Source organism: Aythya ferina (assembly GCF_964211825.1).
Source record: "Aythya ferina genome assembly, chromosome: 9".
In the NCBI taxonomy this organism is placed as follows: Eukaryota; Metazoa; Chordata; class Aves; order Anseriformes; family Anatidae; genus Aythya; species Aythya ferina.
The window spans coordinates 6327870-6341301 of record NC_140305.1 but is presented as its reverse complement, the minus strand read 5'-3'; the positions used below and the strand labels follow the sequence as shown (position 1 = coordinate 6341301).

The following is a 13432-nucleotide window of genomic DNA, read 5'->3' as shown; positions in this document are numbered from 1 at the left end:
GTTAGCCCAAATTAAGAAGCAAGGATCAGGTGGAACTGCAGTATAAATGCTGCTGCTGCATGGGGCTGCCAGCAGGCTGCTGCCGGCCCTCCTAGCACAGACCTTGCCGAGGAGGTGCAAGCGCAGGGCAAAGCGAAAGGAAAGCAAGCACAGGGCATGTTGGAAGGTCACAGGAGCACACTCGGTGTGAGCAACTGTGCTCTCATAATGTTTGCTTTGCTAACTGCTTCACTCTGTTTTTAAGAAATAGAAGTGCATCCACCCAACAAGCCCAGCTGCCACTCACTTTCCTGCTACTCCCACCTGACGTGCGTTTGCATGAGAAAGGTCCCAAATCATATTGTCGTGAGTAATGCACCAAACTTCTGCTCTTCTCTGATGAGTAGATACTGCCTACCGCACAGGAAAGTGGTAGGTAAGTCAGGTGCTATTGAAAAGAAGCTGCTGGTCCACCACAGTAACTCGGCTGATGTCAGAAACAATAGTCAGGAGTACGGGGTGATTTCCACAGAGCTCCCACCCCCTCGTTAGAGCTGCCCTGCAGCATACATTGTCACCCTTCCACACGAAGAAGCAATGGTTTTGCTCACTCTCAGGGGTCACTTGCATCAGGGTCCCTTGTGAACGTCTGTACCTGAACAGCTTTTGTCCCTGCACAGTGGTTTCACAATTAAAAAATAGGGAGGTTTTGGCTCTCCCTTATTCAGAACTTAAAAAAAAAAAAAAAATAGCCTGGCAACAGGCGCACCTGCTCTGACAGCGTGCAGCAGCACTACACAGCCCCTCTTCTGAGTCCTCTGAGCTACTTGGAGGGTGCCTGGGGGAGCTTTCAGAAGTCCAGAAGAGCCAGGAGCACACAGAACTTGAACAAGTTCGGCATTGCCAGCTTGCAGAGGCAAGCACTGCTATCTGACACCTGTCCTAAATCTAGGCAATGAAACTGTTCAACCTATTGCAGGTTCAAATCAGATGTATTTATACATTTAGTTTAAGAAAGCCTAATTTCTAAACAGATTTTTATTTACATATAATTTTGAAAAGGAAGGCGTGAGGAGAAAGAGGAACAAATTTTCATGACACAGAATTTAGCCTTTTTTTTTTTTTTTTTTTAACCTATTAAATACTTTCAGCTGTCTTTTAATGATAAATAACATTTATCAACACATAACTGCCACATATTTACCTATCAAACCCCAACACAAGCATGGTGATAGCAGAGAGGTGCTGCCCTAAGGGAGGGTACCACCGATACCATGAAAGACTTGAGATCCTGGAGAGATTTAACAAGAGACTGCTGCGGGCTCAGTGAATTTTGTAAGGATGGTGACAAGAAGAAAGGATGGAAAAGTACTTAGGAAAGGGTATGGCAAGCATTTTGACATGAAGGCCCTTAGGAGCAGAATACCAATGTATGGTAATGGAGCCACGCAAGACTAAGAGGTGAAACACTAAAGACGAGAGGAAGAAAGATCTGAATGAAGTTGACACATTCCTTTCATGGTCTCCTTTCTGGTAAACGCACAGGAGGAAAGAGAGGAACAGGAATGGCAGACAGTGGTTTCTGTTGTCAAGGGACTGTGACCAGGTCTGGGATAACAGAAGTTGCATGGCACACTGTAATCCAAATATGGGGATAATGCCAAGCTACCAGCACCATGACCAAGCATGCACTTTTATGAGCACAACAAGGAGGACAAACTCCCACTTACTCCCCAGTACAGTGCACACTCACACTCATGACAAGGAGCTCCTGTGAAGCTGTGCAGATCCTTCCCCCACACAGTTGCTGCACTGCTACAAATGCAAAGTTTTGTAGGAGAAATTTCCACTAGCCATTGTTTCCCAGAACAACAACAGAAGGACAACGTGTTTACGGGATCCAGGAGCAGAGCCGCATGCTATTTTCAAAGGGAAATTGGACTTTGGGCAAGCAGGAGCAGAGTTAGCAAGCAAGGCACTGCTAGGAAAACAAGAAGTGGAACTGATGGGATTTTTTTTTTGTTTTTGTTAAGAATTATTAGGCACAGTCACAAAAACATGAAGCATCTTTTCCCCAGCTGGAGTTAAATCGGAGAATGCATCTTCATAACACATGCTGTATTCCTCATTGAAATACAGGGACATGGAGGAATATCAGGTTCAGACTGATACCAAGAAGTCTTTGCTGTCCCACAGACTTCTCGTGGGATGTTGGAAGTGACTTATAAAGGTCTTGTGAGAATAACTGCTTACTATTAAATACTACAGATCCAGAAATGGCACATCAGTGTTAAAAGCCAAATTTTCACTTATTCTCACTCCTTCACCTCACACATTTGCTTGGGTTTCACTCTTAATAAACTTTTGCTAACACAGGCCCAAAGTGGGGCTGCATCATCGCTGAACTATGAAGTCTGAAGCAATTCTAATCATTGCTTTTAAACAGCAACATCCACCATTTCCTGGGGCATTATCACATTAAGTAACACTCAGAGCCAGCCTGAGCATCTCCTAATTCAGTCAGACCTGGATCTCTTTCTACTCAAATGGCTGACCCAGACTGCTGTGCACAGGTGATATTTCAGCAGGAAGGAGCAGGGCTATAAATAGATGCTCTGCAGCTTAAAAACCTGTCTGCTACTGAAGCTCTGCAGCCCTGTCTGGTGACATAAGATCTCGTTACTGCAGTGGACTTCAACAAGAAGATAACAAAGAAAAGAAACTGTTTTATTGCAAGGCAACAGACCTACCCCTGCCTTTGCTCTGTTATGAGTACAGGTCACCTCTACTATGCAAGCACCTCTTTGTGGTTTTTAATTGTTATTGTTTTATTAAGTATACTGTGTTTTGCAGTTATTCTCCATAACAGAGAGGAAAGAAAATAGAAGTAACTACGCTAAAGGCCAGGCTGCAACTGCTAAAAATGAAATGAAAATAAGGATATGAAAATATGGTTTGACAGGCAGAGGTCCTGAGCAGTAGGACATGATTTTTCTTTTGCTGAGAAGAAACAGCTGCTTTTGCTCTGCTGGCTTGGGCTCAGTTATTCTAAATCCAGGGGCTCAGGGGCCTTGTGACAGCACACAGTAAGTCTAGTCAGCTTTATAATGCTAAATTTCAATTTCATAAATTCACAAATGTGCAAAATGGATAAAGGAATTAACGGTGATGTGGAAATGTATTCTGTTCAGTTCTCTCTCAATCCCACGAGCACATTAACTCAGTTAATGCCACCAAGGAAATAGAGCCATTTAGTAAAACAAAGCAGTCTATTAGATTAAGCCGGCCCCGCAGGACAGCAGCAGTGCCATGAGCTGATGGGAAGGGCTCTCACACAGCAGCTACAATTGGTCACAGATTGAAATGTATTTCCATTAGAGAATGCCTATTCATCAAAATCTTTTGCAGAGATTGGTTGATTCTGAAGAAGTTGCTATAAGGTGAGGGCAATCTGCCAGCCTACTTGCCCAGCAGCATGTCTCCCAAGACCCCCTGCAGGCAGCCCCTGCCCTCCTGAGCCACCCCTGCCGCAGATTTCCAGATTCCTGATTTCTTTGCAGCTCAGCAGGCTGAGCACTGGGGAACCATGGATGAGGTCTGGCAGCCTGGTGGCTGCAGGCTCTGCTACCCACAGCCTGTCAGCATCACACCACAGGGGCTGCCTTGGCACTGGGGACTCTGCGTCCCCATTGCTCAGGGACAGCTTGCCAGATCTCCATCCCCACTGGAGAGGAATTTGAGAAAGCCCCAAAACCAAACAAAATTCAAGTCTGTTCAGGTTTACCCTTTTCATGCAAACTCAAGTTGCTCACACAGCTAGGAAATATGTTACAGCTGCCACCTAAAAAGCCTGACCGAGCAGAAGTCCAAGAGACATGGGTCAACTCTAGTGGCCAACTATATCCAACAGAATATAAGTTCAGATTGATTGTAAGTAAATTATGGAAGTATAATTCAATTAGATTATAATAGGAAAAATTCCAGCTCAGGCTAAACTGCCACTGCGTTGAGCAAACAAAGTACATGTTATGGAATAAAACATTTTATGAGGTCTTGAAATATGTTTGGGAACAACCAGGGCTTTGTGCTGTATCTAATACTGAGCTATAAACTCACTCATGTACGAATGTCAGGGGGGAAAAAAAAAGAATGAATTTGGTAGGAGAGGAGTAAGGAGCTATGTGTAAACTAAGAAAAATTTTAGAGAGCCCTCAGGACACTTTTGTGTCTCCCTCTAACAGGGTAAAATATACAAGTACACAAACTGAAGAGAAAGAACAACACACATTTGCCTTGTACTTACTGAAAAGTCATCATCAGGGAACAATATCAGATCTTTAAACAGGCTATCCCCGATATTTTTTTCAATTTCTGTGATGACAGCTTCATAATCCAAAGGCTCCAAGAGTTTGGGTTTTTCCTGCTGTAGAGAAAAAAAAAAAAAAACAAAACAACAAACAAACAATAGATCAGGTAATCTTGCTACACTCAAATTCTCTCTCTCTTCCCCCCCCCGCCCCCCCCCCCCGCATAAACTGAGATCTTCTGCATTTTTATTTTATTTTATTTTTTTTAAACACCAAAATATGAATGATGACCCTCCCACCTCTCCATAGCTTGCTGCAGCTGAGCTGATTCATAGAAGCAGAAGTGAGGAAGCTGGACCAGTCATAATGGTTGTTCTCAACCTGATAATTCAAGGGCAACTTGTCAGCTCATTACAGAGACTAAACCCTCCACATTGTCTGTCATTCTCTGGAACACTCTTTCTTTGTAAATATATGTAGAACAATAGACAGATGGACGCAATTTGAATGGAATATAAATATTATTTTGAGCCAATATGTTGTAGAGTAAAAGTTATATTTTACCCACTGTTCTTGCACTGTGCTATTCAGAATAACATAAAGCTTCCTCTCCCTCTTAGCTAGACCAAAACCATGGCATATCAGAAAAGAAAGCTCCTACATCTCCATAAGCCAAAATTCTCCAATGGACAATCTGATGATTGTCCATAGCATATGGTTTATACATATAATATACACATGGTCCATTGTACACGTGATGGTCCAAAGATATCAGCTGCTCCCTCTTTTAACTTTGTTCTCCAGAGTTCCTGCTTTTTCAGTAATTACAGTCATCTCAAAATTGTACCCCGGCCCTTGGGTACACTGTTTCCCTTCTAAATAAAGTTCAAATCCTCGTTTGTATCAAATGGATCTATGAAAAGTTTAATTAAGTATCAGCAAGACAAACACACAAAACAGACTAAAACATGGAGATACAAATGCTCCTATATTCAATGGCTGTTCAGCTTATCAGACACAGCATAACCACGGAGCTCCCTGCAGGTCACCCAGTCCAGCCCGCTATTCAAAGTGGGGCAAATTGGGTCAGGCTGCTCAGGAACCTGTCCAGACGAATCCTGAAAACCTCCAAGGATGGAGAGGCAATTAAAAAACGTTGTAGCTGTTCCTTCAACAGTTCAGTCTATTACCTCTCTTAGTTGTGCTTGTCAGCTTTGAATTTAATAAATTTCTAATAGTCAGCAATATTTAGTATTCACAGGCCAAAGGCTGCATCAACTGATGTAGAGATATTAAAGACACAAAAAATAGATAAGATCAACAAATAACAGTAATAAATAGAGCTTTTTTGAAAGCTCTTTCCCAAAGAAACTGGCTCATGAATGTTGCTGTAGGATGTGAGGGAAAGGGGGGAAAGAGAAACAATATTTGGCCTATCTAAATATGGCGTAACTACTAACTTCAGGAGGCCACTAAAAGAGCTGTTCCCATGAAATAAAATAAAAAGAGATTATAACACGTGGATATTGTACTAGATTCCCTCTTGGATGAACCCGGAGACCAGGACACTTGTCCATCTTCTGTCAGAGTCATGAAAGGGACACCTAATTAGAAATAAAATTTGGGACTGTTTAACAGGAAAACAAAAACAAAAACTTATCTTTAGAAAATACACTGTAAAACAAAAGGTCCAAAAGAGAAGAATCATCTTTAAAACTTGATTAGATTCTGTGACAGGACTGTGCACTAGTGCATGATGCTCAGGTAAGACAGGGCACCCTAACAGAGCACTTGAGATTTCACATTACCCCAGTCATCTTACCTCAGACTAGGGTAATGTCACAGGCCAGAACTTGGCCCCAGGCAGCAACAGCTGACATGTTAACATCCTGTCCTACCCAAGAAACACTTGGGTTGAAGCTAAAGCAGTGTTCTGTAGCGTGGTGTTTTCAGTCTGCCACCTACCTACAGCAGTTCCCCACAGGAACACAAGGGGCTCATCATCCATCTCACCACACACAGCTCTTTCTTCCTTCCTTTCAAGTTGAGTTAAGCCACTGCAGTACCCTTGACCCACAAGTTTTAGGCTCACCTTCATTAAATCTAATTATATCTATTTATTAAATATTCCTATATAGACATAAGTCTCCAGGAGGAAGAGAGAACACCAGCGACGCATGCTGAGTGCACCATCTGCTGTACCACTAATGATGCCCAGGTCTGAAAATTAGTTAACTCTATCTGTGTTCAGAAGAAAGCAGAACTGTAGTAGTGTACTGTTATCTTCAGTAGGAAGCCTTACAGCAACCACTTGCAAGAAAAAAAAAAAAGGCAAAGTAAAAGTGAAAAAATACACATACTGATTTGTTTTGAGGTACAAGTGTTTCTTACAGGCATTTTCCCCATGTAGTGGTTTCACTAAAACATGTACGTTATCTGCAGAAAGTTCACAATGTTAACTGCACTGGGAAGCCTCCCTTCCTAAAGCAGATACCATAGCACTAGTGGTTTCACAACAGTCTCAGGTTTTAGCAAGTCAGGCATGCCACTGTAACCATCAATGTCCACACCAAAACCAGAGCAGTGTCAGAACAGCATTAATCTAGGTCCTGTACTCCCAAGAAACTTCATCGGCATTACTTTTAATTTTTTTAAAAAGCACAAACTATGCAAGCGATAAGTAGCTACCTTCCTCCTAAAGCTATAGAGTAAGAAAGAGCTGGGGAATCCCACAAATCTTTGGACTCTTGAAATACGGGGGGAATTCCCATAAAAACTCAGGGCATTTGCAGCTTCTCTGTGCAGAGGGGAACCACCCTATTTGCTGGGACTGAGACAATGAAGAGGTATTTCTTCTTCCCCCTGAAAATCCCTATGAGGCTGGAGTGCGTATAGCCACATCTCCTTCAAAACCAGCAGCACACAGCTGCTCAGCCACGGGCAGAGGCAGGGCGAGCTTTGCCATTTCGGCCTCCCCTTTCTCCTCGGAAACAGGCAGCACTCAGAAAGCCACTCCTGATCAATGTCTGAAACACTCCAGGGCCAAACTTCTCCTCGACAGTTGCAAGGTCATTTATGTGGGGTGAGAATGAAACTCGAGAAAACCCTGAAGCAGAGAAACAGAGAGAGAGCACACACATCGCTGTTCCCACAGTGCTACCTCTCTGCTTGGCCATGCTGGGAGCCAAAGTGCACAAGCTGGTAGAAACAGGTGAACAGAAGTTAACAGAAGGGTCTTACAGGAAGGGTGATGCATCTAAAATGCACCTAGATAGAAGCAAATGCGACATTATCACCACTATTGCAAAGCTTTTCAGTGAAGCCCTTCAATGTTTATGATGTTTTTCTAGTGATGCCGTGACCATTGTCATTCTTTCTACAACTTCACGGCAAAATCCTGCAGGAAAATGCAACACTGCATCACTCCAAGTCTCACAAATCAGAGACACAACTACTAACACACTTTGTTCAATATATTGCAAAGATAATCCAGTCCATTCACTGCTGGCAGGAAGCATGACAGTATAGTAAATGTCAGACCTCTTTATCAATCCTTGCTCAGTGAGATATAAACCACAGAATGTCCTGAGTTGGAAGGGACCCACAAGGACCATCGAGACAACCCCTGACTCCACACAGGATCACCCCAAAACCAGGCCATGTGTCTGAGAGTGCTGCCCAAACGCTCCCTGAGCTCCAGCAGCTCAGTGCTGTGACCACTGCCCTGAGGAGCCAGTTCAGTGCCCGACCACCTCTGGGTGCAGAACCTTTCCCTAACCCCCAGCCTGAGCCTCCCCTGTGGTAGCCTCAGCATGTTCCTGCACATCCTTACAAACCTGCACACCAGGCAAGGCGCACACAAACCCGTCCCTGGCAGAGCCAGTCCTTTGGTTTTGGCCGAGGCAGGCACTACAGCACTCAGCGCTGCGCTTGTGACAGCAGGCGGCAGCTGCTGCAGTTCACAGTTTCTCTCCAGAAGACGTGAATGACTGTTCAGTTCGCTTGTCACGGGCAGACCAAAGTGGTGACGTTGGGATTAGCAGATTTCTCCCTGCAAGCGCTAGCAGAGATTTGTAAATGAGCAGGGCTGATTTAAAGCTTTAATAACCAGACTGCTGCCTCTCCTCCATTTAACTTGTCTGTTCTTCTTGGAAGTGGACCAACCGAGCGATCTGTGTGCCAAGATCAAATTATGCTGGCTTGGATTTTTATAGTGCTTTTTATATTCTCTATCTCAAGTGAGTAATGAATTACATTTAGGTGTACTGCAATGGTTGTGAATACACATCGTAAAAGGCCCTCTCCGATTCCTCACCTGCTCTAACAACCACAACAGAACCATTTACTTTACATGCTGACACTGTGCTGTTGACCATACTTCTGCTCGTTGTTTAGCCAACTTTCCCAAACTCTTTCTGAATAGTTAAGAGGTCTCTAACAAGCACTGGAGCCAGCACCACAGGAAGACAATCACTGCTTCACTTCAGCCCACAACTCCACATGTGATGTTTGAAGAGTACCGTAATAACCCACCTCGTTGAATAAGACCTACACCCCAGCCTTCTGATCCAGATAACAAAAGCATTATTTTCCCTGCAAGAATAACCAAAATATCCACAAAAATGATTTTAAAGAAATAGATATAGTACATGGCTTGCCTCCAGCTGCAGAGACTTTCTGTTGGTGCTAGCACCCACCTTTTCTTCATAGTTCTATGACAATATGACTGACATGTCATCCTCCTGAAGTCATATTTCTGTGACCACTCATTAAAGGAGGAACTGATGTAACTGAGACCAACAGTGTCTGGATAGTCATCCCAAGCACTTCCTCATTCTAAAGATAAACTAGACCAAATGTTATGATTTTCTAATGCCTTAAATGCATATTAGTATATAGCCAGATACCAATTTCTGAGTATCTGGGATTTATTGATTTTTTAAAAAGATGCTTAAATAAACTTATTCTCCTAAAGTCCCCATGCCAAAAAGAAGAAAATGAAAAACACAGATAAAGAGAAAATAAACAATTCAAGCTGATGGACTCTGGTTACCTGAAAAAATGTTTCTTAGTGACAGGAGGATCCACTGTGTATTCTTAAAAATTCAGAAGAACTGAGATGGCCAGATTCATCACAATCAAGCAAGACTGATTTTGTGTTTTGCCAAGTTGTGAACTGTGATTTTAGACAAACCAATCTCATCCACCTTTGAGATACTGAAAATGACAGGCTTACAAGAGAAAGGGCCACTTACTGAAATAACATCATCTTTCCTCTTTTTTTTTTTTTTTTTCTTTAATAGACTTCTTGATTATATTATTAACCAAGCCCAATCCACAACAGCAAAATAAACTAACTTCTGGGATGGCATCAATGTAAAGTGCTTCCCAGACTACTACTTCTTCCCTTCCTGTCCCCAGTTATATACTGTAGCTGGCACAGAACATGACTGTGGATTTTTATGTAGTTAATATATGTAGTTAATTTTATTCCACCAGGGTGGGCCAACTTAACTTAAATATTTCTTGGCCAAGCTTGTCAGAACTGAACAGCCAGGACTCCATGACTTTTGGAGGAGGTGTATTGTTACGGCTGAATTTAACCCTGCTCCGATGCGTGCTGGCCACAGCTCCCTGAATATTCAACGAGCTGAAGCTGAGGCTAGAAGACCATTCACATTTAATGGAGTCACCAAAATGTCTGCTTTTTGATGAAGCGATGTGTGTGTCTCCTTGCCACCAGGCAGTGCCAAGGCTACAGTTGGCTCAGTATGCAATCCACAATCAACAAGTTTGTTGAAATCAGCAGTACAAAGGAAATTTTCAGTGACACCCCTTCCTTCCCACCCTCAGAAGTTCACTTGTCAGGTCTAAAATGTTTAATTTGTATTGTCTTCCACCAAAACTTGGAGAACTGTACTTGGGAAGGAATCCAGTCGGTCTTTCAGAGTGGCACAGCATAACTGATATCCTGCAGTGGCTGTGGTTAAGCTGACGTGCCAGTAAATTTCATTAATGGGATTGCCAGTTCCCATACAATTCTGCTACAGAGAAAATTGTGAAGAACTACAAAGATCCCCCCCCCCCCCCCAAATTCTTAGTGACTCAGAAATTAGTTTCCAAAAATGCTATAGCACAAAAAGCAAGGAAACTATAGAAGATGCTGATGGGCATAAGGAAAGTGAAAAATCATTTTCTTTCACTAACACGCCTTTATTCAAAGAAAATACTGATTGACACCAACAAGGGATTTGCTTGACTGAATGAGACTTACCCTGTGCAAATACAGCTTTGGATGGGGTAAATCCTAATTGCTTACATAACAAATTATCATTGTTTTGAGGATCAAGATTTATAAAGATCTACCGTGCCTATTTTCCAGCTTTAAAAATCACTGTAGGAGAATGGAGAGCATTAATATCTGAAAATGGATGAGCTAAGCCAGGCCATTTTCATTTCAGCTACACAGCCTCAGCGGCATACATGCACGTACCCGCCCCAACAGGCTGACCGATGGGTGACTGGGGTTAGGACGACAAACCACAGGACCCATTCTCAGACACATGCGAGTGACCTACTGTTTGTATTGCCTGGTATTTCTCAAGGCAGGCTTTATTGCTGCTTTCAGTCTGAATTCTGAAAGCACCAGGCCTACCAAAGCTACCTTACTAATGGTTAAAACCCGGAAGCCACACAGAGCCGTCAGCTCAAACATCCATGCACTGGGGAGATGGGGGTTGCTTCATGCTGGGTTTGACTTACTCATAAGCATTTCCTGATTTCTGTTTCTCAGCCACGAGTGCATGCTTGGCGTTGTATGCTTGGTATGGTGCTTTCTGAATCTGGACGATATGTGCACGCGCATCTTCAATGACTTGCACTTGCCATTTTACACATTAGCTAGAACTACAAACATAGCCTGCAAAATATTTCAGGAAACAAGAAAACAACCTGTGTGCCCAGTGTTTACTCAGTAGCTAGAAACCATTTTAGGAAGGAGAGGATCATTATTGTGTCACTGACAACGCAAACTCTAAAGAAACTGCCGCATTTTTTAAAACATCAAAAAATGACAATTTCTAAATAGTAAGTGCTTCTGAAGCCTAGACTAAATATTTGTCCATGGGTCACTTCAGGGGAAAAACAAGAAAGTCTTGTAAAATATCTTGAAGGTTTTTTTAAGTTGAATTTACACAGACCTCTAACCTGGCACCATGCAGCCACTTCATTCCCCTTACGTGACCTTAGCCACAAAAAGAGTGCAGTTACAGCAATGAACAGCCTTTAAAGCTGAATCTATTCTTAAAGAAAGTAGGTAAAAGCCAAAGATGACATCCTCTCATCTTCGTATAGATATCAGAATAGACTGGTAGGAGGATGTGCAAGGGGTCTGGGAAGATGAGATGGAAGCTGTGTGGGTGAGCAGGGACCCTTGGGGGCAGAGCTGGAGAACGCAGATGGTGGCCTTGGGAGCAAAGGCCTCACCCTGGGGAGGGAAAAGTGACTTGTGCTGCCCTGGGCATGAAGAGGATGCTGGAGCAAGTCGAGTTCAGCTGGTCTGTAAACAACTGCCAGCCATGTCTGCTTTTCTAGCATGGTCTCAGCTGGGCAGGCTCATGGTTGCAAAGAGGGACATTAATAAAACTATCCATCCTGCAAACAGTACATAGTGGGTTCAACCAAAATTTTACTGGAAGCTTAGAAGCTTATATAAACACCACTTGTGTGCATGCATGCAAGAGAGATGGAGGGAGTCACTGCACTGTAGTCCATGGAAAATCTACTTTAAAAAAAGATGCTCCCAATTTTTGGGATCAGATGGTCTTCATAGCAAATGTAGAAAACAGCTCTGACAGCTACATTCTCTATGCAGGAGTAATAGAACTGGTTAACAGTAAAATCAGACCAGACCAGTTTCCTCCTTCTGTCCAAGCTGGACAAATAAAAGAGATGCAGAGATCCACTCTGTGAGTCTGTGAGGCTCGGGACATTTTGCAGAACACAATGAATGTCGGTGAATTGATTTTCAAAACTATTTTTATGTACTTCAAAAGTAAAGTTTTCTTTTTAGTTGACTTCTGTTTTTTAAGCCTACATAAGACATTTTTTTTTCTTTTTTTCTTTTTTTCAGTGAATGTTTAGAACCAAAGAGAAAACTAATGCCTGTTCATCAGATCATACTCTGACACTAAAGACTTAGATTACTATCATTAATTGCATGAAATTGCACAAACTATGTGGTCCATTTTCACTTAAACACTAAAATGTAGATGTATGAAGTCCTAGACCTGTAGAATAAGCAAAGAATATTTTTGAAAGGGGCTCAACTTCTTCAGAAATCCCTGAATCAAAGAACAACTGATAACAATGTTAGCATTACCTCTAAATAAACTTTCCAAAAATAACACTTGATTTCTAGAGAGTACTTAGCAATAAGTCAGCACCTTGCACGACAGTCCTCATATGTGTTGTCCTCCCTCAGATATGCAGTAAATATCTCCCTTTTTCTAACTATCCTATGGCTACTTATGTCTTCATGAGTTACAGATATTTTTCATGCTACTTATCTGACTAAATCATGTGTCTGTATTTCCACTGGGGATTTATCCATAAACGTTAGCATTGTTCATGCATGATCACCTTAAACTCAACTCTCCCAATGATACAAGTTTTGGAAATTTATAAACATTTCCTTGACATCAACAACCCTCCTAATCAGTTAGCTATCAAGTCATTTGCCCACATGCACACCAATGATGTAAATGAAAGCAAGATCCAGTCAACCACACTGAGCCCAATCAACAATCTACAATCAATTAAAACTAATCAGATTATATAATTAGTCTCACAAAAGTGACTTTCCAGTAAATAATAAAAGTCCAAGTACAGAAAACATGGCTCTAGCTGTGGTATAGGAATTCTGTTTCTGAATAAGGCCCCACTTTCGAGGCCTTTGCAGCTGCCGTGGGAGCTAACCCCACCTGGAGATCTGCAGCAGGCTGGCGATTGAAGGAGAGATCAGCTCCTGGTTTGATAGCAAGAAGTGCCCACAGGCCAACAATTTAACATGCTCCAATTATGAAATAGTGGGTAGAAGGACACGGGTCACAAGCCACAAAAGTAAAGCCAAGTGTGCTTGTGTTTCC

The 13432-nt window shown here is 42.5% G+C and overlaps 1 protein-coding gene across 14 annotated transcripts in view; it reads right to left on the bottom strand.

Annotated features, from left to right (window-relative positions):
• DOCK10 (dedicator of cytokinesis 10) overlaps positions 1-13432 on the bottom strand; it is a 151295-nt gene that overhangs the window by 91852 nt on the left and 46011 nt on the right. For 10 of the 14 annotated variants that reach the window (XM_084529461.1, XM_084529452.1, XM_084529454.1 and 7 more), the window contains exon 2: positions 4283-4402. In XM_084529461.1, the coding sequence (XP_084385587.1) occupies positions 4283-4402 (120 nt within the window). The remainder of the gene's footprint in view (positions 1-4282; positions 4403-13432) is intronic. The other 4 variants (XM_084529462.1, XM_084529453.1, XM_084529457.1 and 1 more) reach the window with 1 other exon arrangement.